General features: G+C 46.3%; 1 protein-coding gene and 1 pseudogene across 1 annotated transcript in view; one reads left to right on the top strand and one right to left on the bottom strand.

The window, feature by feature from the left end:
* The window catches only part of LOC135544950 (actin-binding LIM protein 3-like), a 113,480-nt gene extending 91,223 nt beyond the window's left edge, over positions 1-22,257 (bottom strand). Inside the window, exons 1-2 of the mRNA XM_064972638.1 lie at positions 22,198-22,257; positions 18,795-19,007 (exon numbers count right to left, since the gene is read on the bottom strand). Coding sequence (XP_064828710.1) covers positions 18,795-19,007; positions 22,198-22,257 — 273 coding nt within the window. The remainder of the gene's footprint in view (positions 1-18,794; positions 19,008-22,197) is intronic.
* A 3,335-nt stretch (positions 22,258-25,592) lies between these two features.
* The window catches only part of LOC135545548 (SH3 domain and tetratricopeptide repeat-containing protein 2-like), a 45,363-nt pseudogene continuing 44,369 nt past the window's right edge, over positions 25,593-26,586 (top strand).

Genomic DNA, 26,586 nt, shown 5'->3' with positions numbered 1-26,586 from the left:
GCGAGCTTGTCCTAGGAACCTTCTGTTCGTTCCCGTTCCTACTCGTCCGGCCGTTCTTCAGTGGGCCCACTCTGCCAAGTTAGCCGGCCACCCCGGCGTTCGGGGTACGCTCGCTTCCATTCGCCAGCGTTTCTGGTGGCCCACTCGGGAACGTGACGCGCGTCGATTTGTCGCCGCTTGTTCGGTCTGCGCGCAGACTAAATCTGGGAACTCTCCTCCTGCCGGCCGTCTCAGACCGCTTCCCATTCCCTCTCGACCGTGGTCTCACATCGCTTTAGATTTTATCACCGGACTGCCTTCATCAGCGGGGAAGACAGTTATTCTTACGGTTGTCGATAGATTCTCTAAGGCGGCTCATTTCATTCCTCTCGATAAGCTCCCTTCTGCTAAGGAGACGGCTCAGATCATTATCGAGAATGTTTTCCGAATTCATGGCCTTCCGTCTGACGTCGTTTCCGACAGAGGCCCGCAGTTCACGTCTCAATTTTGGAGGGAGTTTTGCCGTTTGATTGGGGCTTCCGTCAGTCTCTCGTCCGGCTTTCATCCCCAGTCTAACGGTCAAGCCGAACGGGCCAATCAGACTGTTGGTCGCATTTTACGCAGTCTTTCTTTTCGTAACCCTGCGTCTTGGTCAGAACAGCTCCCCTGGGCAGAGTACGCCCACAACTCGCTTCCCTCGTCTGCTACCGGTCTATCCCCTTTTCAGTGTAGCCTCGGGTACCAGCCTCCGCTGTTCTCATCTCAACTCGCCGAGTCCTGCGTTCCCTCCGCTCAGGCTTTTGTCCAGCGTTGCGAGCGCACCTGGAAGGGGGTCAGGTCGGCACTTTGCCGTAATAGGGCGCAGACTGTGAGGGCCGCTAATAGCGTAGGACCAAGAGTCCTAGATATTGTTGCGGTCAGAGAGTATGGCTCTCCACTCAGAACCTTCCCCTTAAGACAGCTTCTCGCAAGTTGGCCCCGCGGTTCATTGGTCCGTTCCGTATTTCCCAGGTCATTAATCCTGTCGCAGTGCGACTTCTTCTCCCGCGCTATCTTCGTCGCGTTCACCCGGTCTTCCATGTCTCCTGTGTTAAGCCCGTTCTTCGCGCCCCCGCTCGTCCCTCCCCCCCCATCCTTGTCGAGGGCGCACCCATCTACAGGGTTCGTAAGATTTTGGACATGCGCCCTCGGGGCCGTGGTCATCAGTACCTAGTGGATTGGGAGGGGTACGGTCCTGAGGAGAGGAGTTGGGTTCCCTCTCGGGACGTGCTGGACCGTTCGCTGATCGATGATTTCCTCCGTTGCCGCCAGGTTTCCTCCTCGAGTGCGCCAGGAGGCGCTCGGTGAGTGGGGGGGTACTGTCATGTCTTGTTATGTCTGTTCCTGTCCTTTCTCTTCATTCTCTCTCTCTGCTGGTCTTTTTAGGTTACCTTCTCTGTCTCTCATTCCTCAGCTGTTCTACATTTCCCCTAACTAGCTCATTCTCTCTTTCCCCACCTGTTCTCTCTTCCCCCTCTGATTAGGTCTCTATTTCTCTCTCTGTTCCTGCTACTTTCAGTGTCTGATTCTTGTTTGTGTTTTTTGATGCCAGAAGCAAGCTGTCGTCTCGTTTGCTTCCACCTTGTCCTGTCCTGTCGGAGTCTGCCTGGCAGGAGCATCCTGCACTATACTAACGTTCTTTTTGTTCCGCTGACAACGTTGGAAGAGGATTTATGCCATTCCTGTATTTTCATTAAAGAACTCTGTTTTCTGTTAAAACCGCTTTTGGGTATTCACTCAAGTTCATAACAGTGTGTGTGTGTGTGTGTGTCAGGAGGTTGTTAGACTGTGTGCCTGGACAAAAGGTTGGGATTGTAGGCTTTAGGAGAGGAATGCAGCAGACAAGGGATACAGTGCGCTGAGCTGAGTGTGACTTTGACAGACTGGACACAATACTCCATCAACGTAGCACATCACAGCATAACAACACACTGCTGTTCTAATGGCTATGGGTAACACTTTACTTACCAGCAGACTGTTCTAACGCATTATAATACAATCTTATACCATGGAATAGTTGAATACTCGATTCTGATTGGCTTGAAAGGCATTCTCGGTGTGCATTATTCTTCTGTAATGCACAGCAATAACCAACGGCTATTACGTTCATTCTGACGTGTTCTATGTTAGAGCTGCTTCTGAAAGCAGAAGTGATGGTACAGAACGGCATAGGCAAGATGCAGTAGATGGTATCGAGTACAGTATATACATATGAGATGAGTAATGTAGGGTATGTAAACAAAGTGGCATAGTTTAAAGTGGCTAGTGATACATGTATTACATACAGATGCAGTAGATGATACAGAGTACAGTATATACATATACATATGAGATGAGTAATGTAGGGTATGTAAACATTATATTAAGTATCATTGTTTAAAGTGGCTAGTGATATATTTTACATCAATTTCCATTAATTCCCATTATTAAAGAGGCTGGAGTTGAGTAAGTGTGTTGGCAGCAGCCACTCAATGTTAGTGGTGGCTGTTTAACAGTCTGATGGCCTTGAGATAGAAGCTGTTTTTCAGTCTCTCGGTCCCTGCTTTGATGGACCTGTACTGACCTCACATTCTGGATGATAGCGGGGTGAACAGCCAGTGGCTCAGGTGGTTGTTGTCCTTGATGATCTTTATGGCCTGCCTGTGACATCGGGTGGTGTAGGTGTCCTGGAGGGCAGGTAGTTTGCCCCCGGTGATGCGTTGTGCAGACCTCACTACCCTCTGGAGAGCCTTACGGTTGTGTTGGGAGCAGTTGCCGTACCAGGCGGTGATACAGCCCGACAGGATGCTCTCGTTTGCTTATCTGTAGAAGTTTGTGAGTGCTTTTGGTGACAAGCCACATTTCAGCCTCCTGAGGTTGAAGAGGCGCTGCTGCGCCTTCTTCACAACGCTGTCTGTGTGGGTGTACCAATTCAGTTTGTCTGCGATGTGTATGCCGAGGAACTTAAAACTCACTACCCTCTCCACTACTGTCCCATCGATGTGGATAGGGGGGTGCTCCCTCTGCTGTTTCCTGAAGTCCACAATCATCTGCTTACTTTTGTTGACGTTGAGTGTGAGGTTATTTTCCTGACACCACACTCCGAGGGCCCTCACCTCCTCCCTGTAGGCCGTCTCGTCGTTGTCGGTAATCAAGCCTACCACTGTTGTGTCGTCCGCAAACTTGATGATTGAGTTGGAGGCGTGCATGGCCACGCTATCGTGGTTGAACAGGGAGTACAGGAGAGGGCTCAGAACGCACCCTTGTGGGGCCCCAGTGTTGAGGATCAGCGGGGTGGAGATGTTGTTGCCTACCCTCACCACCTGGGGGCGGCCCGTCAGGAAGTCCAGTACCCAGTTGCACAGGGTTTTGAGCTTGATGACGAGTTTAGAGGGTACTATGGTGTTAAATGCTGAGCTGTAGTCGATGAACAGCATTCTCACATAGGTATTCCTCTTGTCCAGATGGGTTAGGGCAGTGTGCAGTGTGGTTGAGATTGCATCGTCTGTGGACCTATTTGAGCGGTAAGCAAATTGGAGTGGGTCTAGGGTGTCAGGTAGGGTGGAGGTGATATGGTCCTTGACTAGTCTCTCGAAGCACTTCATGATGACGGGAGTGCTACGGAGCGGTAGTCGTTTAGCTCAATTACCTTCGCTTTCTTGGGAACAGTTGGTATCATCAGAAAGATTAGTGATTTGGTTCATCATGATTGCTTCCTATACTTCCTATACTTCCTATACTATAGCTTAATTGACCCATATTTCATTTACTGTAATATTGTCTGGGCCAGTACATACAGTTGAAGTCGGAAGTTTACATACACCTTAGTCAAATACATTTAAGCTCAGTTTTTCACAATTCCTGGCATTTAATCACTGTAACAATTCCCTGTCTTCGGTCAGTTAGGATCACCACTTTATTTTAAGAATGTGAAATGTCAGAATAATTGTAGAGAGAATATTTAGTTCAGCTTTTATTTCTTTCATCACATCCCAGAGGGTCAAAAGTTTACATACACTCAATTAGTCTTTGGTAGCAATACCTTTAAATTGTTTAACTTGGGTCAAACGTTTTGGTTAGCTTTCACAAGCTTCCCACAATAGGTTGGGTGCATTTTGGCCCATTCCTCCTGACAGAGCTAGTGTCAATACCTTGACTTTGTTGTCCTAAAGCCATTTTGCCACAACTTTTGAAGTATGCTTGGGTCATTGTCCATTTGGAAGACCGATTTGCGTATGCCTCCTACCTACACAAATTATCATTTTACCAGAAGACATTTGCAAGACTCGCCACGTCTTCTAATTACCTGGCTCCATCTGCACCTTTGTTTAAGAAAATCAATATCTCGTCTAATTACGACATTAATCTACGACAATTATGTACTTTCATCTACAAATACACACCATATATACATACCCACCAGACAGTTTACCTAAATCCTTCAGTGGATTCTTCCAGGTTAATTCTGAAATCCATCCATATAATACAAGGCACTGCTCTAACCTTCACCCTCCCCACTGCCCCACCTCATATAGTCAATTCTCTATTCGATACAGAGGTACCATGCTCTGGAATTCTTATCTTTGCATTGCCAAAACATCATCATCCCTCAATAACTTCAAGTGAAAACTGGGGGTCAGTCTGATGAACCAAACTACCCAATAATCCCTCCGTGTAGCCTAACTCTCTCTCTCACATAATCAAACATGCTTTTTCTTGTTTACGGAGTTTGTCTTGTTCAGTTATAATTAATAGGTTTTGTTTAACTGATTGAACACACTTTTGTTTTGTACTTATACATTTGTGGTGGAGTTTTCATATCAGCCCATGTGGTCTTCCAACCTCACCTGCATACCGATTTTATCAGTTTTTCATCTGCACTGTTTTGTCATTCACTTCTTTCCTTTGCAAATAAATAAAACCTAAAACCCTAGAGAGAGGTCTCAAATATCACTTTCATTTGTATCCCCTGTAGCTTTACAATTGCGAAGTTAGTTCCTGTTTCAGTCACGTATTTGGCCATATTCCTGTGGGTTAAACAAAATCCCCCTATAGATTGGTTGACAAATAATTCCACCCACAATGCAGGTGATGGCTGCATGGTGCAGTTGTTGAGAAGCAACTGCAGCGACTTGAAGGTGACTTCATCAAAAACACTTGATTTCTGTAAAGTTCATGCAGTCAACATGTATCCTCACATTTTTTCCACCCCAATTGGTAGTTATAGTCTTGTCCCATCACTGCAACTCCCGTACGTACTCAAAGAGGCAAAGGTTGAGAGCCATGCATCCTCCAAAACACAAACCCACACTGCCCGCTTAACCGGGAAGGCAGCCCCACCAATGTGTTGGAGGAAACACTGTACAGCTGGCAACTGAAGTCAGCATACCTGTGCTGGAACCCGCTACAAAGAGTTGCTGGAGCACGATGCGACAAGGACATCCTGGAACGCCAAACCCCCGCCTAAACCACATTTTTATACCCATAATACAACACACTTTGAAAGGCGGTGACCATCGACTTGACAAAAGTGATCGGCTTGAACGCACCCAATAGTGCATTGAAGCCAAATTAAGTCGGTTAAGATGTCCTCTCACAGAGACATTCGCAGTTTGAGCTACTCCAATAAGTGAAGTTGCGGGCTAGCTCAGTGCTGCCCCCTCTCATTAAGTAACTCAAGTCGAAGGCCGACCAGAGTACTCCAGGCCGCTATTAGCAACTCAATTATTCGTATAAATCAAATCAAATCAAATCAAATGTTATTGGTCACATGCGCCGAATACAACAGGTGTAGATCTTACAGTGAAATGCTTACTTACATGCCCCTAACCAACAAATACGGATAAGAATAAGAAATAAAAGTAACAAGTGATTAAAGAACAGGAGTAAAATAACAATAGCGAGACTATATATAGGGGGGAACCAGTACAGAGTCAATGTGCTGTGTCACCAGATAGTTGAGGTTATATGTACATGTAGGTAGAGTTAATAAAGTGCCTATGCATTGATGATAATAACAGAGAGTAGCAGCAGTGCAAAAGGGGGGGCAGGAGTCTTCTGGCTTGGGGGTAGAAGCTGTTTAGAAGCCTCTTGGACCTAGACCTGGTGTGCCGGTACCGCTTGCCGTGCGGTAGCAGAGAGATCAGTCTATAGGGTGGCTGGAGTCTTTGGCCGAGCAGATGCCATACCAGGCAGTGATGCAACCAGTCAGGATGCTCTCGATGGTGCAGCTGTAGAACCATTTGAGGATCTGAGGACCCATGCCCAATCTTTTCATTCTCCTGAGGGGGAAAAGGTTTTGTCGGGCGCTCTTCACGACTGTCTTGGTGTGATTGGACCATGTTAGTTTGTTGGTGATGGTGACACCAAGGAACTTGAAGCTCTCAACCTGCTCCACTGCAGCCCCGTCGAGGAGAATGGGGGCGTGCTCTGTCCTCTTTTTCCTGTAGTCCACAATCATCTCCTTTGTCTTGATCACTTTGAGGCAGAGGTTGTTGTCCTGGCACCACACGGCCACATCTCTGACCTCCTCCCTATAGGCTGTCACAGTACTCCTCAATGCCATCGGAGGAATCCCAGAACATGTTCCAGTCTGTGGTAGCAAAACTCTCCTGTAGCTTAGCATCTACTTTATTTGACCACTTTTTTATTGATCTAGTCACTGACCCTTCCTGCTTTAATTATTGCTTGTAAGCAGGAATCAGGAGAATAGAATTATGGTCAGATTTGCCAAATGGAGGGTGAGGGAGAGCTTTGTATGCGTCTCTGTGTGTGGAGTAAAGGTAGTCCAGAGTTCTTTTCCCTCTGGTTGCACATTTACCATGCTGATAGAAATGTGGTAAAACTGATTTAAGTTTCCCTGCATTAAAGTCCCCGGCTACTCGGAGCGCCGTCTCTGGGTGAGCGTTTTCTTGTTTGCTTTTGGCGGAATACAGCTCATTCAATGCTGTCTTAGTGTCAACCTCTGACTGTGATGGTACGTAAACAGCTATCAAAAATACAGAAGAAAACTCTCCAGGTAGGTAGCGTGGTCTACAGCTTATCATGAGATACTCTACCTCAGGCGAAACCTCAAGACTTCCTTAGATATCGTGCACCAGCTGTTATTTACAACAATACAAAGTCCGCGGCCCCTTGTCTTACCAGACGCCGCTGTTCTATCCTGACGGTACAGCGTATAACCAGCCAGCTGTATGTTGATAGTGTCGTCGTTCAGCCACGTCTCCGTGAAGCATAAAATATGCTATGCTTTGCTAGCAGAATGAAAGGAAGTGGGGGTTTATTTGATCGCCTACAAATTCTCAGAAGGCAGCCCGCCCTCCGGCTCCTTTTCTCTGCCTCCTCTTCACACAAATCACGGGGATCTGGGCCTGTTCCCGAGAAAGCAGTATATCGTTCGCATCGGCCTCGTCAGACTCGTTAAAGAAAAACAAGGATTCTGCCAGTCCGTGCTGGGTATTCGCAGTCCTCGGTCATAAGAGACGGTAGCAGCAACATTATCTACAAAATGAGTAAAAAACAAGTTACAAACAATGCAAAAAAACAACAAAGAAAACACATTTGGTTGGGGGCATATAAAATATCTGCCTTCTTCTCCGGCACCATCTTCTGTGTGCGATTTTAAAATACGTTTTTCAATGACAAACATCTGGTTTATTAGAAGCAATCAATGGTACTTTGATTGTCCTCAAAATATATTTTTTAGTAATTTTTATATTTATATTTCCTCGAAGATTGACATTTTTACATTCATTATAGGGGATCCTGTTTTCTTCAAACAATGCCTGCAGTACTACGGTCGGCCTTCAACTTCCATGGCTTCAATAAGAGGGGGCAGTCATTTTTCCCTGCTAGCAAGTCTGTTTACTTGGTGAGCAAGGCAACTACTTTAGACAGTGTTTCCCCTAGGAATATATATATTTTTTAAATGGACGAGCATGCTACAGTATGAAATGTTTGTAAAACAAGAAATTAATTACAAGTAAGAAGTAATGTGGTATATTGCTTATTCATTTCATTTTTGTGACCTGTGTCTTTTAACCAATGTATTTTAAAATAAATAATTTACATAACATAGCAAAAACAAATAAACATTTTTACAACTGAACATCACTAATCAACAAAGTGCCTGCCCTGGCACAAATGTGTGAACTATATTATTATAGTTCAGGGCTCCAGGCCGACATTTTTTACAAGGATTATATCATTTCCTCCTCAGTATAAATTTAAAATCACAGAAGTACATCTAGGACCACAATGGAAACATTTCATTGATGATTTAAAAACATATTTTTTTAGAGTTCCATGTTCAATCAAGCACAATGTAGGATACCCTTAAAGAGTAACTTTTATGATTATTATTATTATAATGTACATTTTTTATTAGTTAGAGTGAAACACGTCAATTATGGTCTTTCTGTTGACAGTTCATTACAAAAGGGATGTATTATAGTCTTTTAGTATTAAATCTAGCTGTTTTTGCCTCTAGCGGTTCATCTCTACCACTGGAATCGTGATGTAGTGGCACCTTGAGAAGGTTCCTATACATCATCTCAAGGGAGTGGTTCATCTCTACCATTGAAATCGTGATGTAGAGGCATCTTGAGAAGGGTCCTATACATCATCTCAAGGGAGTGGTTCATCTCTACCATTGAAATCGTGATGTAGAGGCATCTTGAGAAGGGTCCTATACATCATCTCAAGGGAGTGGTTCATCTCTACCACTGGAATCGTGATATAGAGGCACCTTGAGAAGGGTCCTATACATCATCTCAAGGGAGCGGTTCATCTCTACCACTGGAATCGTGATATAGAGGCACCTTGAGAAGGGTCCTATACATCATCTCAAGGGAGCGGTTCATCTCTACCACTGGAATCATCTCAAGGGAGTGGTTCATCTCTACCACTGGTCGTGATATAGAGGCAGAGGCACCTACCACTGAAGAAGGTTCCTACATCACATCATCTCAAGGGAGGTTCCTATACATCATCTCGGTTCATCTCTACCACTGGAATCGTGATATAGAGGCACCTTGAGAAGGTTCCTATACATCATCTCAAGGGAGCGGTTCATCTCTACCACTGGAATCGTGATATAGAGGCACCTTGAGAAGGTTCCTATACATCATCTCAAGGGAGCGGTTCAGTATGAAATAGACTTCCTTCTAGATGTGCTGGGTGGTACCACCTCGAGGCTTACTATAAAAGCAGGTGACAGTGTGCCTTATTTGGCAATGGTCTTGGTAAGTGGAGTGTGCCAGTGTATTTAGCATGATGCTTCCTTGACCAGACTACTGACGTTACACAACATTCAAAAGGGCAGTAAGACCTGGTCATCTTGCTGGTCATCTTGCTGGTCATCTTGCTGGTCATCTTCCTGGTCATCTCCTGGTCATCTTCCTGGTCATCTCCTGGTCATCTCCTGGTCATCTCCTGGTCATCTCCTGGTCATCTTCCTGGTCATCTCCTGGTCATCTTGCTGGTCATCTTGCTGGTCATCTTGCTGGTCATCTTCCTGGTCATCTTCCTGGTCATCTCCTGGTCATATTCCTGGTCATCTTCCTGGTCATCTTCCTGGTCATCTCCTGGTCATCTTCCTGGTCATCTCCTGGTCATCTTCCTGGTCATCTTCCTGGTCATCTTCCTGGTCATCTTCTGGTCATCTCCTGGTCATCTCCTGGTCATCTCCTGGTCATCTCCTGGTCATCTCCTGGTCATATTCCTGGTCATCTTCCTGGTCATCTTCCTGGTCATCTCCTGGTCATATTCCTGGTCATCTTCCTGGTCATCTTCCTGGTCATCTCCTGGTCATCTCCTGGTCATCTTCCTGGTCACCTCTCTCCCTTTGAAAGTAGTGCAGAAACTCTTTGTAAAGCGAGGGCAATATCAATGTCAGGTTGGCGAGTGGCTACACCTTACAAGCTGGATGGTTACCTTGGATGTTTCTTGTATGATCTGACTGAGGAGAATCTTATCTTGAACTAACTCTGACTGTAGCCTTTGTGCGCCATGGCTCTGGTGCGTTGGCCACTGTGCGTTCTGTGACCAGAAAGACAGTCTGATGAACTTGTCCATGTCTAGTGCCTTAGCTCTTCTAGCCTCAATACTGAGAACATCTAGGTTATTCTATCTGTTTTTCTGGTGTAGTTGTGCGCAGATGGGTCTTAATGAGTTTGAGAGCTAAGAGTCTGCATTCACGTGCAGCACTGCTCATATGCAGCGCTACGGCTACCTAGCACAGGCAGAGCTACGGCTACCTAGCACAGGCAGAGCTACGGCTACCTAGCACAGGCAGAGCTACGGCTACCAAGCACAGGCAGAGCTACGGCTACCTAGCACAGGCAGAGCTACGGCTACCTAGCACAGTCAGCGCTACGGCTACCAAGCACAGGCAGAGCTACGGCTACCTAGCACAGGCAGAGCTACGGCTACCAAGCACAGGCAGAGCTACGGCTACCTAGCACAGGCAGAGCTACGGCTACCTAGCACAGGCAGAGCTACTGCTACAGAGCACAGGCGTGAAAGTTCACTACAGAAGTATTTGTAAGGCTCAAGGAGCACCGAATTTCCAACATACTTGACAGCTGCAGTCCACTCTGGGCTTTCCATTCCATTATTCTTGTCTGATGCAGCTCATGACTGAGGTCTTCAATATCACAGTCATATAGCTCAGCAAAGTGAAAGACTGCAGCCATCTTCCAAGAACGTCTTGCTTTTTGGGTGAAGTGAATGAGTCCTCTTCATAATTTCATAATTTGGTCTGGAGAAACGCCTCTGCACCTCACCCACTTTTTTGTCCCCATCTATGGCCCACTGTGGATGTTACAATTGCACCGCCGAGTTTCCGTGACCTCCTAAGCTTTTTCAACAGCAACATTGCACTGTTTGGCTGTGTCTTGAATCCATTCCAACAGCTCATCAACAAATGCAATATTCCTGTAGCTCTGCAATGTGCCCTGAAGTGCTTCAACTAAATATACTGCCATAGCTGGGTCAAGTAAAGTTCACTGAAGCAGATCAGAGAGCACTGTGGCATCTCCATGGATTTTTCTAAAGGTAGCTAGAAGGCTAATTAAAGCGAGATCCATTTGAGCAAGTATACCTTGAGCGTCTACAGATCTGTCCCCACTGTGTTCATTGTCTATCTCATGTAGACTCACATTACAGCAGGTAACCTGTCCATTAGATTCCTACCTGAAGACTCACAGTACAGCAGGTAACCTGTCCATTCGATTCCTACCTGTAGACTCACAGTACAGCAGGTCACCTGTCCATTAGATTCCTACCTGAAGACTCACAGTACATCAGGTAACCTGTCCATTACATTCCTACCTGAAGACTCACAGTACAGCAGGTAACCTGTCCATTAGATTCCTACCTGAAGACTCACAGTACAGCAGGTAACCTGTCCATTACATTCCTACCTGAAGACTCACAGTACAGCAGGTAATCTGTCCATTAGATTCCTACCTGAAGACTCACAGTACAGCAGGTAACCTGTCCATTAGATTCCTACCTGAAGACTCACAGTACAGCAGGTAATCTGTCCATTCGATTCCTACCTGTAGACTCACAGTACAGCAGGTAACCTGTCCATTAGATTCCTACCTGTAGACTCACAGTACAGCAGGTAACCTGTCCATTAGATCCAGACATGAACACATAGAGCCTTCTGGTGCAGGTAGGATCCAGACATGAACACATAGAGCCTTCTGGTACAGGTAGGATCCAGACATGAACACATAGAGCCTTCTGGTGCAGGTAGGATCCAGACATGAACACATAGAGCCTTCTGGTACAGGTAGGATCCAGACATGAACACATATAGCCTTCTGGTACAGGTAGGATCCAGACATGAACATATAGAGCTTATTTCTATAATGATTCACTGAAGAAGCGTTCAGCCTCAATGACTTAACAGTGTCAACTAGCACCAGGTTAAGGCAATGCACATTACAGTCTAGATAGAAGGCATGTTTAGCTTCTCCCTTATTCTGTCTGTCTCTCATCACTGATGATCCATCGTAACCTTGCCAAACAAGATGGGGTCTTTACTCTCTAGGCCATGTCGTTCCAGGCAGAGGATTGTTCCTTCTGTGAGTCCTTCTGCATTTAAACGGGCGGCTTGTTGGAAGTCTAGGAAGCTTTCATGCACGCCGCATTGTAGTAGTACCTCAGTACCAATAATAGCTGCTCCTTCCTTTGGTTTCTTCAGCAGTGACTGAGAACACTCTTGTCTTGTATAGGCGGTGCATTTTACATTATCTGCATTACCTGTTTTCATTACCACTGGGTCATGCTTTGTAATCTCAGCCAAAAAAGTCCCCCTTGTTAACGGACTCTTCTGTCTCACTGTGACCCCTTTGTGCAATATTTTGCATTGCCGTCAAGAGAAGTACTTCAGTCTCTATTGTCATGTACTTGTGACTCTCTTTGCCTTTTCTCTGGTGCTCCTCCTCTACGTAATCTAACAGGATTGTTGGAAATATTGCCTTCTTATGCTCAGGCCATGCAAACGTGGTGTTGACATGACTCTCTGACTTCTCCTGTACTTTAAACCCAGCGTCTTTGTACACTGCAACATTTTGAAGGCAGATTCTGGGGCATTTGGCTGGGAGAAGTGTCTACATGCAAAGCAGTAGGCCGATTCCTGGCTTTGTGAGTACTCGGGCCACGGATGATACTGTACCAAGAGACATTGAATGCCTTCCACCTGTTACCTTGCATAGTTCTTGGAAAGACCTTAAACTGAGGAAGTACCGGACCTGCTGCTCTGAAATGTGAAACATCTGCTTTAGACCACCTGCAGGGAAAGTGTGTGTGTGTGTGTGTGTGTGTGTGTGTTGTGTGTGTGTGTGTGTGTGTGTGTGTGTGTGTGTGTGTGTGTGTGTGTGTGTGTGTGTGTGTGTGTGTGTGTGTGTGTGTGTGTGTGTGTGTGTGTGTGTGTGTGTGTGTGTGTGTGCAGGAGAGATGGAGAGAGAGAGCGAGTGTCTTCATGAGGTTAATTTTTGTAATGTAGTAATTCATTTCAGCATTATCTTAACTGAATGTGACAACTTACCATGAGAACCAGGTAGGGCAGTACGTTTCGTAATGTTGGATCAACGCCTCCCGGTCATTGTTACTGTCGTCACTTGACATACCCTGATATGTAGACCCTGCTGGAGGGCTCTCATCGTCTCTCATTCAGCTGATGATAGGGGAAACACTGTGTAGTAGCTCTAGTAAAGTTGCTAGCTTCTATAGTTACTTCAGTACATTCCAACAAGCAAACAAACACATTTCTAGCGACAAATGTGTTAAATTATAGCTGTGGTATAAGAAGAATAGTCAACTCAGGGCTCTATGCATTCTCTGTAAAATAATGCTTCCATGTTATGCATTATTTTCCAGAGAATGAATAGCCCCTTGTTAATTATTCCTTATACACACTGGTGAGGAGAATATGCCGGTGCAGAACCCTCCTGCCCTCATAAGTTTCCTGTTTTCAGTTCAGAAGACAATGGGCACAACGCATGCCTGGCACAAGAGCACACTTCACTGCACGTCCTGCACACACACGCACGCACGCACGCACACACACACACACACACACACACACACACACACACACACACACACACACACACACACACACACACACACACACACACACACACACACACAATTACACAGTCCTTATGAGTAACTCCAAAATTAAATGACCTAATGTGAATTGGGATTGCTGATTGAAGGGTTAGTAGGTTAACATAATAAACAAAAATATTGGCACGGTGTAGAGCAGGGATGTCTTGTGCCCATAGCAATCATTAGTTTTGTGGCTCTGAGAGAGATTGAGAGAGAGAGAGAGAGAGAGAGAGAGAGAGAGAGAGAGAGAGAGAGAGAGAGAGAGAGAGAGAGAGAGAGAGAGAGAGAGAGAGAGAGAGAGAGAGAGAGAGAGAGAGAGAGAGAGAGAGAGAGAGAGAGAGAGAGAGAGAGAGAGAGAGAGAGAGAGAGAGAGAGACAGGAGAGAGAGAGAGGGAGAGAGAGAGAAGAGAGAGAGAGCGAGAGAGGGAGAGAGAGAGAGAGAGAGAGAGAGAGAGAGGGAGAGAGAGAGAGACAGAGAGAGAGAGAGAGAGAGAGGAGAGAGAGAGAGAGAGAGAGAGAGAGGGGGAGAGTGAGAGAGAGAGAGGAGAGAGAGAGGGAGCGAGAGAGGGAGCGAGAGAGGGAGCGAGAGAGAGAGAGAGGGGGAGGGAGAGAGAGATAGGGAGAGAGAGAGAGAGAAAGAATGAGAGAGAGAAAGAGAGATAGAGAGAGAGAGAGAGAGAGAGAGAGAGAGAGCGAGAGAGAGAGCGAGAGAGGCGCCTCTCTACATCCCTCTATTGTCTTGTTTCCTCTCTGCTCTGTTATGGACTTAGCTTCCTCTCTCAGCTCCACTCAGAACAAACACAACACACCCGGACTCTGTCATGTTACTGTTACTATAGGTTAACACAACACATAGAGACTCTGTCATGTTACTGTTACTATAGGTTAACACAACACACCCAGACTCTGTCATGTTACTGTTACTATAGGTTAACACAACACATAGAGACTCTGTCATGTTACTGTTACTATAGGTTAACACAACACAGTCCAGACTCTGTCATGTTGCTGTTACTATACACAGGCCTTTTTGGGGAGTAAAAACCCCTACCTGTAACCCTTAACCCTAAGTTTTAACCTTAAAACTTGTCAGGACATTTGGGGTCCTGATAAGGTAGGAAAACACGTACACACACACACCCACACACACCGCGGGCTGCACAGCCAATCCTGAATTCTGTGGTCACATGTTCGGTGTGTTATTCTTTCTCAGGGTGACTTTGTCAAGGCTCACTGGGGCCAGGGATACACAATCAGGTCCAGAGTTTATATTTAACCAAGGTGTCAGGGGGAACACACGGAGAAACACAGTCACACACTCACTCACACTCACCCACACAGACACACACGCACACACACATACATGCACACACACAATGAAGAATACACAGAAGTGGGTTTATAATTTGTCTACAGAGAAATATCAGAAAGTGATTGAGGAAATGGTTGAGAAAGAGAGAGAGCTACAGAGAAAGAAAACAGAGGAGAGAGAAGAGAGAGTGAAGAGGAAGATGAGATAGAGAGAGAGAAGAGAGAGCATGAGAGGACAGAGAGAGAGAATCAGTTACATTGCCCTTCATGGTTGTGAGGTCTAGGGGTCCGCTCATCAACAAAGAATTCACAAAATGGGACAAACACCAAATTGAGACTCCGCATAAAACACCATATAATGCATGTAGAGCAGAATTATCAAAATCCAGAAAAGAGACATTCAATTCTACAACCACCTAAAAGGAAGCGATTCCCAAACCTTCCATAACAAAGCCATCACCTACAGAGAGATGAAGAAGCTCCTGGGGCTCTGTTCACAAACATTAACGCACCGCACAGAGCCCTGGACAGCAACACAATTAGACCCAACCAAATCATGAGAAAACAAAAAGATAATTACTTGACACGTTGGAAAAAATGAACAAAAAAACAGAGTAAACTAGAATGCTATTTGGCCCTAAACAGAGAGTACACAGTGGCAGAATACCTGACCACTATGACTGACACAAACTGAAGGGAAGCTTTGACTATGCACAGACTCAGTGAGCATAGCCTTGGCATTGACCACCGTAGGCAGACCTGGCTCTCAAGAGAAGACAGGCTATGTGCACTCTGCCCACAAAATGAGGTGGAAACTGAGCTGCACTTCCTAACCCCCTGCCAAATGTATGACCATATTAGAGGCACACTGTGCAATTACAACAGCAAGATTTGTGACCTGTTGCCACAAGAAAAGGGCAACCACTGGAGAACGAACACCATTGTAAATACAACCCATATTAATGTTTATTTATTTTCCCTTTTGTACTTGAACTAGAGAGAGAGAGAGAGAGAGAGAGCTGGCCCTGTCCCATGATCATCACCAGAGTTGTGGACTCGAGTCACAAATTTGCTGACTTTAGACTCAACTTGATAGAAAATAAAATAACTTGAGACTTGACTTGGACTTGGTGCCTCAAGACTCTGGACTCGACTTTGACTTGAGACCGATGACTTGAAATTATCTGACCAGGTTTTGTAACTTTTTGTGGTACAGAGTCTCGGTGGATTACACTCCACGCAGCCAGAGACAGTAACCGCAGCATGTGTCGTAAGACTCATCACTAGTTAACACACCAACAGTCATAATTATGGCTAAACCCTGCCCAATTCTACAATTCCTCCTGTTAAAATAACCTTAACCCTAACCTTAACCACACTGCTAACCTTAACCCTAACCTTAACCACACTACCAACCTTAACCCTAACCTTAACCACACAGCTAACCTTATGCCTAACCCTAATCTTAAATTAAGTAGATTTTTTTCCAAAATGTTTCTGTTGCTGCCAGTTTTGATATTGTGACCGTGGAATCTGAGTTTATTGATGTTATCTAGTGGAAACCCTGTCCCGAATAAGTTGTGGAGGGGGAGGAGTTTCAGTACTTCCTCAGTGGTCAGAGTCATGCTGCCCCTGACATACACACAGTCTCTTCTCACAAACATACTCTGTTCTCACACACTGTCACACACTCTTTCTCACAGACTGTCACACACTCTCTCACGGCTGAAATCACAGCTGTCCGTTGCTCTATCCAAACACAGGGACAGGGACAGGAGCAGAGTGACTGGGCTTTAGCCTGGCGGATGGGAAAGTTTCCCTCACTGGGCAGTGAACAGACTGAGGACACACTGGGACTACTATACTGGACTACTGTACCACTACCACCCTCATGAGGAATGAAGTGACAGGAGAGAACAGACAGCAGGACAGAGGTGAGACACACTCTTCTCTCTAACTATCTGTCTGTATTCATTGAGTATGTTTGAGTTCCACTTTGTCTTGAACTTATGCTGTGTGTGTGTGTTAGTCCTACTCTCTTTCAATTCAACTTAATTCAGTTCAAAGGGCTTTATTGGCACGGGAAACATGTTTACATTGCCAAGCAAGTGAAATAGGTAATAAACAGTGAAATAAATAATAAAAAATGAACAGTAAACATTACACTCACAAAAGTTTCTAAGGAATAGAGACATTTCGAATGTCGTATTATGGCTTCATACAATTAGAGTGGTCTCTCTCTCTCTCTCTCTCTCTCTCTCTCTCTCTCTCTCTCTCTCCCATCTGAGGACATAGCAAATAAAAGAGATCAATGGATAATGTCTGATCGTTAGACTATGACTTGCAGTAGATAAGTGTGTGTGTGTTTCTCTGTGATAGCCACTGTAATGTAGTGAGGGGATCTCTCAGCTGTAGTTCAGTCACAGGCACACAGGCGTGTGCTGTTCCAGGGGGTTAGGCTAAACATAGAGCCCCCTGTCTGTCTCATGTTACCCCTGTCCCTCACTTACACTCATTTCACACACGCTTACCCCACAGCCTTACAGTTGAACCCAGAGCCCAGCTATATAGGTTTGAGGTTTATGAAGGTTCTTAGGCTTCATATTGGCATCAAATGATCTGTAACAATGATATTCTATTGATCTAGAATCCCAATTAGAATAATGGTGCTAACATGGAGGGCAGTTTAAAATAAATCTGTGTCAGTTTTTCTGACTCTGCTCTCCTCCATTGCTCCTCATTGACATCCATGAACTGTTAACCTCTTGAGTAGTTGAGAATGGGGCTTTTGACCAGATAGAGCTCTGGTCTAAAGTAGTGCACCACCTAGGGAATAGGGTACCATTTGGGAGTCAGCCTGCTCTATTAGATTACTCTGTAATGTGTCTGTCGGTGTCTGGAAACAGAGTGTTGTTTCTCCTGTAAAGAGCCTCAGGCTGTTTACAGCTTCTGACTCACAAGACACACTGATTCAATCAGGACATGGCCTTTGTCCTAAATTGCACCTTATGCCCTATATAGTGCACTACTTTTGACCAGGACCAGTAAGGCTCTGGCCAAAAGTAGTGTACTACATAGGGAATAGGGAGCCATTTGGGAATCATCCGTGGATGCCTCAATGGAGTGACCGGTGTTGTTTCTAGAGAAGGAGCATCTTCATCCTCGTTTTCTTCACTTTATCATGGAAATACTGGATGACAGAGAGAGGGAGAGAGAAGTGGAAAGTAGGCAATGAGGGTTTGATTAGTTATGCCCTGCCTACCCCATTCCTTTCCCTGCTCTGTTAAAAGAGAGAGACTCAAGTTATGCCCTACCTACCCCATTCCTTTCCCTGCTCTGTTAAAATAGAGAGACTCAAGTTATGCCCTACCTACCCCATTCCTTTCCCTGCTCTGTTAAAATAGAGAGACTCAAGTTATAACCTACCTACCCCATTCCTTTCCCTGCTCTGTTAAAATAGAGAGACTCAAGCACTGTTATGCCCTACCTACCCCATTCCTTTCCCTGCTCTGTTAAAATAGAGAGACTCAAGTTATAACCTACCTACCCCATTCCTTTCCCTGCTCTGTTAAAATAGAGAGACTCAAGTTATAACCTACCTACCCCATTCCTTTCCCTGCTCTGTTAAAAGAGAGAGACTCAAGTTATGCCCTACCTACCCCATTCCTTTCCCTGCACTGTTAAAATATAGGGTCAATACACCATCATTGTGTACTGAAACCATGAAAGTAGTAAACCTAAGCTGTCTTTGAATGTGAACCCCAATGTGTGTTGATACATACAGTAGAATGTGGTTTAAAACAGAGTAGAAGTACTCTCAGAAACAGTACACTCAGAAACAGTACACTCAGAAACAGTACACTCTCAAACAGTACACTCTCAAACAGTACACTCTCAAACAGTACACTCTCAAACAGTACACTCTCAAACAGTACACTCTCAAACAGTACACTCTCAAACAGTACACTCTCAAACAGTACACTCTCAAACAGTACACTCTCAAACAGTACACTCTCAAACAGTACACTCTCAAACAGTACACTCTCAAACAGTACACTCTCAAACAGTACACTCTGAAAGAGAGAGAGTTGTGAACTTATGAAAACACCTTTTGAGGGTTTCAGATCATGTAAAAGGCGACATCAAATCACACAAATTATTTTTCAGACTGTCTCTGTCAGGACCCGGTTTTGAACCTGGGTCTCCGGAGTGAGAAACAGTCACTTAACCAACTGAGCCACGAATAGACAGCAGAACCCAGAAGATGAGGCAGACACAGCAGTACTTAAGACGGTGTATTTAATAAAGAAAAAATCCTAAAATACAAAAAATGGCAAATCCAAAAGGTGGTAGGTAAAACACAAAAAGACCTCAAAAGAAACTCACCAAAAATAAAAACAAAAAACAGAATACCACAAGAACGTCACCCGGAATCGACAAGAGCACACAGAACACTAGGGCAGGGTGCTAACATACAAACACAGAGCACAGAACTGAGGGAAACAAAGGGTTTAAATACAATCAGGGGAAACGAGACACAGGTGCAAATAATAATGGGGATCAAGGGAAAAACATAGGGACAAAAAGCACAATGGGGGCATCTACTGACCAAAACCCGGAACAACCCTGGCCAAATCCTGACAGAATCCCCCCTAGGAACGGCTCCTGACGTTCCTACCAGCTCTCTCAGGGTGGAGAACCCTGAACTGACGAATGAGGTCAGGGTCCAGGATGTCTTTCGCAGGAACCCAGGAGCGCTCCTCAGGACCGTAGCCTTCCCAGTCCACCAGATACTGCCAGGACCGCTGCACCCGGCGGGAATCCAGTATCCGGTGGACGGTATAAGCCGGCTGGCCTCCAATGACACGAGGCGGAGGGGGAGGTCTGTCTGCCGGGACAAGGGGAAAAAAAACAACAGGTTTTAACAATGACACATGAAATGTGGGATTAATCTTAAGGGATCTGGGTAAGTGTAGGCGATAAGAAACTGGGTTAACTCTCCTGGCAACCTTGAAGGGACCAATGTATTTTTGTGACAGCTTGCGAGACTCCACCCGTAGAGGTAAGTCTCTTGTGGAGAGCCAGACTCTCTGGCCGGGGCGCAGGGTAGGCCCGGGACGGCGACGTCTGTTGGCTTGTTGTTGATACCTCTGTGAGGAACGCATCAGATTAAGACGGGTCTTCCTCCACATAAGCCGACAGCGTCTGACGAACCTCAAGGCTGAAGGCACTCTGACTTCTGCCTCCTGGTCCGGGAACAATGGAGGAGCATAGCCAAACTGACACTCGTGCGGGGACATACCAGTGGAGGAGGAGCGCAAGGTGTTGTGCGCGTATTCGGCCCAAACAATAAAGGATGACCATGTGGACGGGTTGTCACGAGTCATACATCGGAGGGTGGTTTCCAGCTCTTGATTCATCCTCTCTGTTTGGCCGTTGGACTCCGGATGGTACCCTGAAGATAGACTGGCAGAAGCCCCCATGAGTTGGCAGAAGGCCTTCCAAAACCTTGAGGCGAACTGGGGACCTCTGTCAGAAACCACATCTTGAGGAATGCCGAAGACTCGGAACACATGATTAATTACCAACTCAGCCGTTTCCTTGGCAGAAGGTAACTTAGTCAGAGGGACGAACCTGGCCGCCTTTGAAAACCTGTCGATTATGACTAGGATAGTAGTATTGCCATGGGATGGAGGAAGTCCAGTAATAAAGTCCAATGAGATATGGGACCAGGGTCTGTGGGGAACAGGTAAAGGGTGAAGGAGTCCTTGAGGGCGGAGGTGAGAAGATTTGCCCTGGCAGCACACGGGGCAGGCATTGACGAAAGTGGCAACGTCTTCTCTTATGGTAGGCCACCAGAACTTACGCTGGATGAACTCCAAGGTGCGACCTACGCCCGGATGACAGGTGAGGCGAGAGGAGTGCCCCCACAGAAGGACCTGAGTCCTCACTGCCTTGGGGACAAACAACCGATTGGCAGGGCCTCCTTTAGGGTCCGGTTCGCTAGCTTGAGCACGTCTCACGGTATCCTCAACTTGCCACGAGATCGGAGCCACAATCTTAGCAGCAGGAAGGACAGGCATGTCCGTGTCATCTCGAATGGCAGGAGCGTAGACTCGGGACAGGGCATCCGGTTTGAGATTCTTCGACCCGGGCCGATAGGTGAGGATAAACTGGAATCGATTGAAGAAAAGAGACCATCTAGCTTGTCTAGAGTTCAATCGCTTCGCCTGCTGGATATACTCCAGATTTTTGTGGTCCGTAAGCACTTGAAACGGGTGAGAAGCCCCCTCGAGCCAGTGTCTCCATTCCTTCAATGCCATCTTAACCGCTAGGAGTTCACGATCCCCCACATCGTAGTTCCTCTCAGTCGGGGTAAGCCGGTGTGAGAAGAAAGCGCACGGATGAAGCTTCTTGTCTTCACCCCTCTGAGACAGGACAGCTCCAACACCAACCTCTGATGCGTCTACCTCCACCACAAATGGTTCATCCGTAGTCGGTAGTATCAGGATGGGAGCAGAGAGGATGCGCTGCTTGAGTCCTTGGAAGGCCGTCTCAGCTTCTCTTCCCCAAAAAAACCTTGCATTGCCACCTTTGGTTAAAGCTGAGAGAGGAGCTGCCACCAAACTGAAGTTCTTGATGAACTTGCGGTAAAAGTTTGTGAAGCCCAGGAAACGCTGAACATCCTTAACGGATTTGGGGTGGGCCAATCCGCTACCGCCCCTACCTTCCTAGGGTCCATTTGGACTCGACCGGGTTCCACTACAAATCCCAGGAATTGTACTCGGGATGAATGGAATTCACATTTTCCGGCTTAACGTACAGATGGCTGTCCAGGAGGCGTTTGAGTACTTGTCTGACATGCTTAGTGTGTTCTTGAAGGGAGCTCGAAAAGATGAGGATGTCATCCAAGTAAACGAACACAAATATGTTAAGCATATCCCTAAGCACATCGTTTATGAGCGCTTGGAACACCGCTGGGGCGTTGGTCAGGCCGAAGGGCATCACCAAGTATTCATAGTGACCAGTAGGCGTGTTGAAAGCGGTCTTCCACTCGTCACCAGGTCTGATCCGCACAAGATGGTATGCGTTCCGCAGGTCAAGCTTAGTGAAAACAACTGCTTCCTGGAGCAGCTCGAAGGCTGTGGCCATAAGGGGTAGCGGGTAACGGTTACGGACGGTTATGTCATTGAGTCCCCGGTAGTCGATGCAAGGACGTAATCCACCATCTTTCTTGGCCACAAAGAAAAACCCTGCTCCCACCGGGGAGGTAGATGGACGCATGAGGCCTGCTTCCAGAGAGTCCTTGATGTAGGTATCCATAGCAGCTCGTTCGGGTGGAGATAAGGAAAAGATCCGACCCCTGGGGGGGCAAGTGCCCGGAAACAGGTCGATGGGGCAATCGTAAGATCTATGGGGTGGTAGCATGGTGGCCCTCTGTTTGCTAAACACCAGTTTGAGGTCATGGTAACACTCGGGAACTCGGGTCAGGTCGATGGATTCTAAAGACTCGGGAGTAGAACTCGGGGACTTCTGGAAAATACAAGTAGCTTGGCACGTAGGACCCCACTGCTTGATAGTGCCCACAGACCAGTCGATGTGAGGGTTATGGCTGTGAAGCCAGGGGTATCCAAGGACGAGAGGGAACTCGGAACAGGAGATCAAATGAAAGTTCATCAATTCCTGGTGTTGTGAAACTGAAAGTCTCAAGGAGGTAGTGACATGAGTGACAAGTCCAGATCCCAAAGGGCTTCCATCCAATGTAGTAACCCTCATGGGGTCACTTAGAGGTTCAGAGGGAACGCCATTCTCCTTCGCCCAGACACCATCCATGAAGTTACCTGCGGCTCCAGAGTCTACCAAGGCTTGAAGGTGAAGCTTGTGGTTGTCCCAGGAGAGGGTGACTGGAATGAGCAGACGGGAGTTGGACGGATGGGAGGAGGTTATGTTTCCCGTTACAGTTCCCCCGGTCTGTACGGGACAGAGCGTTTCCCTGGAGCCCGGGACACGTGGAACGGAAATGGCCCGGTTTGCCGCAATATAGACAGCGTCGCTCCCTCATCCGGCGGTCTCTCTCAGCCTGGGAGATGCGTCCAATCTGCATGGGTTTCGGTGGAGCCAGCGATGATAAAGGTGGGGACTCGGAGCTGGGACTGATAGGGGCTAGAGGTCTACGGTTGAGTTCTCTCTCTCTCAGACGCTGGTCAATGCGTGAGGCCAACTTGATCAGGGACTCGAGATTGTCCGGTGGTTCCCGAGTGGCCAGTTCATCTTGGATAGTGTCGGAAAGGCCTTTCAGAAAGCACACCGTGAGCGCCTCGTTGTTCCAGCCACTCGCTGCTGCCACCGTGCGGAACTGGATGGCATAGTCCGTCACGCTGCGCCAACCTTGATGGAGAGTCAGGAGCTGTTTGGCTGAGTCAGAACCACTGCTTGGGCCTTGAAACACTCGTTTGAATTCCTCAGAAAAGGCAGAGTAGCTGGCACAGCAGGAACTATGGGCATCCCACACAGCAGTAGCCCAGGCCAGGGCTTTTTCCGACAGCAGGGTGATGATATATGCGATCTTAGACCGGTCGGTGGGAAACGACGAGGGTTGCAGCTCAAAGGAGAGAGAACATTGAGTGAGAAACCCTTTACAAGCACTTGGATCACCTGAGAACCGTTGGGGAGGTGGAAGACGAGGTTCAGCCAGGGGGTTAACTGCCATGGGTACGTGAACTTGAGGTACTGGGACGGGAACTGTTGCCGGGGTAAGTCGATCAGATATTTGCTTAATGGAAGTCAGCATCTCCGACAGAAGATGAGAATGTCTAGCCATTAAGGCCTCTTGCTGAACCAGGGCGGCTTCGTGGCGTTGGACAGTCTCCTGGTGGTGGGACAGCGTGGCAAAAAGGTCCTGGGAACTGGCTGCCTCTGGGTTCATTTTTGGCTCTGTGTTTCTGTCAGGACCCGGTTTTGAACCTGGGTCTCCGGAGTGAGAAACAGTCACTTAACCAACTGAGCCACGAATAGACAGCAGAACCCAGAAGATGAGGCAGACACAGCAGTACTTAAGACGGTGTATTTAATAAAGAAAAAAATCCTAAAATACAAAAAATGGCAAATCCAAAAGGTGGTAGGTAAAACACAAAAAGACCTCAAAAGAAACTCACCAAAAATAAACAAAAACAAAAACAAAAAACAGAATACCACAAGAACGTCACCCGGAATCGACAAGAGCACACAGAACACTAGGGCAGGGTGCTAACATACAAACACAGAGCACAGAACTGAGGGAAACAAAGGGTTTAAATACAATCAGGGAAAACGAGACACAGGTGCAAATAATAATGGGGATCAAGGGAAAAACATAGGGACAAAAAGCACAATGGGGGCATCTACTGACCAAAACCCGGAACAACCCTGGCCAAATCCTGACAGTCTCTCTCATACATTCATTTCCAGTGACACATTTTATAAATGTATTGAGATTAATAGACAGAGCTGTTATATTCGTCCACAGTTTGCTGAAATATGTTCACATGTTAAAGAAGACACGGGAAATTGAATACTTTAGCTAGGGTAGGCAATGGCAGTAATTAATACTACATCTGCCAGGCTCATTGTGAGGTTATAAATGATGTTACTTTCAAAATGTTTAGGGTTAAGTAAGGTAACATATATTAGAGATAACCTGTCCAACTTATAGCCGAGATAACATGTCCAACTTATAGCAGAGATAACACGTCCAACTTATAGCCGAGATAACACGTCCAACTTATAGCCGAGACAACATGTCCAACTTATAGCCGAGATAACACGTCCAACTTATAGCAGAGACAACATGTCCAACTTATAGCCGAGATAACACGTCCAACTTATAGCAGAGATAACATGTCCAACTTATAGCCGAGATAACACGATAACAACAAGAGAAGGGAATAAACAACAAGAGTAGGGAATAAACAACAAGAGAAGGGAATAAACAACAAGAGAAGGGAATAAACAACAAGAGAAGGGAATAAACAACAAGAGAAGGGAATAAACAACAAGAGAAGGGAATAAACAACAAGAGAAGGGAATAAACAACAAGAGAAGGGAATAAACAACAAGAGAAGGAAATAAACAACAAGAGAAGGGAATAAACAACAAGAGAAGGGAATAAACAACAAGAGAAGGGAATAAACAACAAGAGAAGGGAATAAACAATATGAGAAGGGAATAAACAACAAGAGAAGGGAATAAACAACAAGAGAAGTGAATCTCATTTACAGGAATTGGAAATACAAAACATCAAATTGTTTTTTAAACCTTTCTGTTCGTGCTCCCTGTCCCTGGCATGGTGTTGCCCAACTCTTGATTAAGTAGAGTTACAACACACCATGTCATGTTTCAAAACATCTCAGGATGATGTTTCAATACCCTAAGTTTGTGCCAGCTTAGTTGCCACTAGCTTTGTGTTTCAAAGCGTTTCCTTTGAACAGTGTAGCATCCTCCCACAATGTGCAGCACTCAAGCTTTCAGCCAATCAGAACTCCCCATCTGATCCCATTCCCTGACCCTATGGGCAGGTATTAACGATGCGTCTGAGTAGTAGAGCTGATCTAGGATAAGGTTCCCCCTGTCTATAAAATCATATTCATTATGATTTGAAAGACTAAACTGATCCTCAGTCAGCACTCCTAGATCAGCACCGCTTTGTGAATACGAGCCCTGGTCACTATGGTGACCTTGCAGAGAGTAGGATGGTGTTTCCCCTGATCATGGGAAAGGTTTGTTTTGTGTTGTCCCCTCTACTGGTTATGAGTGGGGGAGGGTAAGCTGATCTTAGACCTGTGCCCAGTAACCTCTTGTAGAGTGACCTTGTAGCCTGCTGCACTCTGCTGGCATTCTCTTACAGTTGGTCAGCACTACTCTGTCTCAGCAGCACAAACAGTGGGGTCTCTCACACACACACATTCTCTCTCAAAAATCACCCCACTCACACATGCCATCAGAAAAGAGTGCTTTGTGTATTCACAGACTGGGCAGCAGCTAGAGAGAGAGAGAGAGAGAGAGAGAGAGAGAGATGTGTGGGTACAGGAAGAAGCTCTATAGAGAGTTAACTGGAGAGAGAACGAAAGTGACAGATCAGACATCCAACACAGGAGAGAGAGAGAAATCAGAAAAAGAGAAAGTGAGAAAGATAGATCAGAGCAGGAAAGAGAGAGAGAGAGAGATCAGAACGAGAGAGATAGATCAGAGCAGGAGAGAAAAAGAGAGAGCTGTCTCTGAAGACAGACAGAGCCAGACCGCCAGACAGTCAGTCTGAATGCTTAGTAGCTGAGAGCTGTGCTGAGAGCTGCGGCTGTTGGCAGCATTGATTTCTGGGAGCTGTAAGCTGCTGGTACACATGGCGTGGTGCTGTTGCACTCCTCTCCGGGCCTCCTCGTCCTCCTGCTGCTCTCCACTTCTCAAACGCTGCCCTCTCTTCCCAGGTTGGTTCCACTTCACTCTGCCGTCTGTACCCACAGCCTGTAGCTGAGGCTAGTAGGTCACTGACATGAGAAGACAGAGAGCAGTATCTCACTCGTTCAGACAGATACTGCTGCTGTAGGTATATCTATATGATATGGGTAACAGGCTATCCCATGAAGGTATAGTATAGTACAGGGCATGGTGTGTCTGTGT

Source organism: Oncorhynchus masou, chromosome 9 (assembly GCF_036934945.1).
Source record: "Oncorhynchus masou masou isolate Uvic2021 chromosome 9, UVic_Omas_1.1, whole genome shotgun sequence".
Lineage (NCBI taxonomy): Eukaryota > Metazoa > Chordata > Actinopteri > Salmoniformes > Salmonidae > Oncorhynchus > Oncorhynchus masou.
Note: the sequence above shows the minus strand (reverse complement) of the source record. Positions and strands in the feature narration are given on the sequence as shown.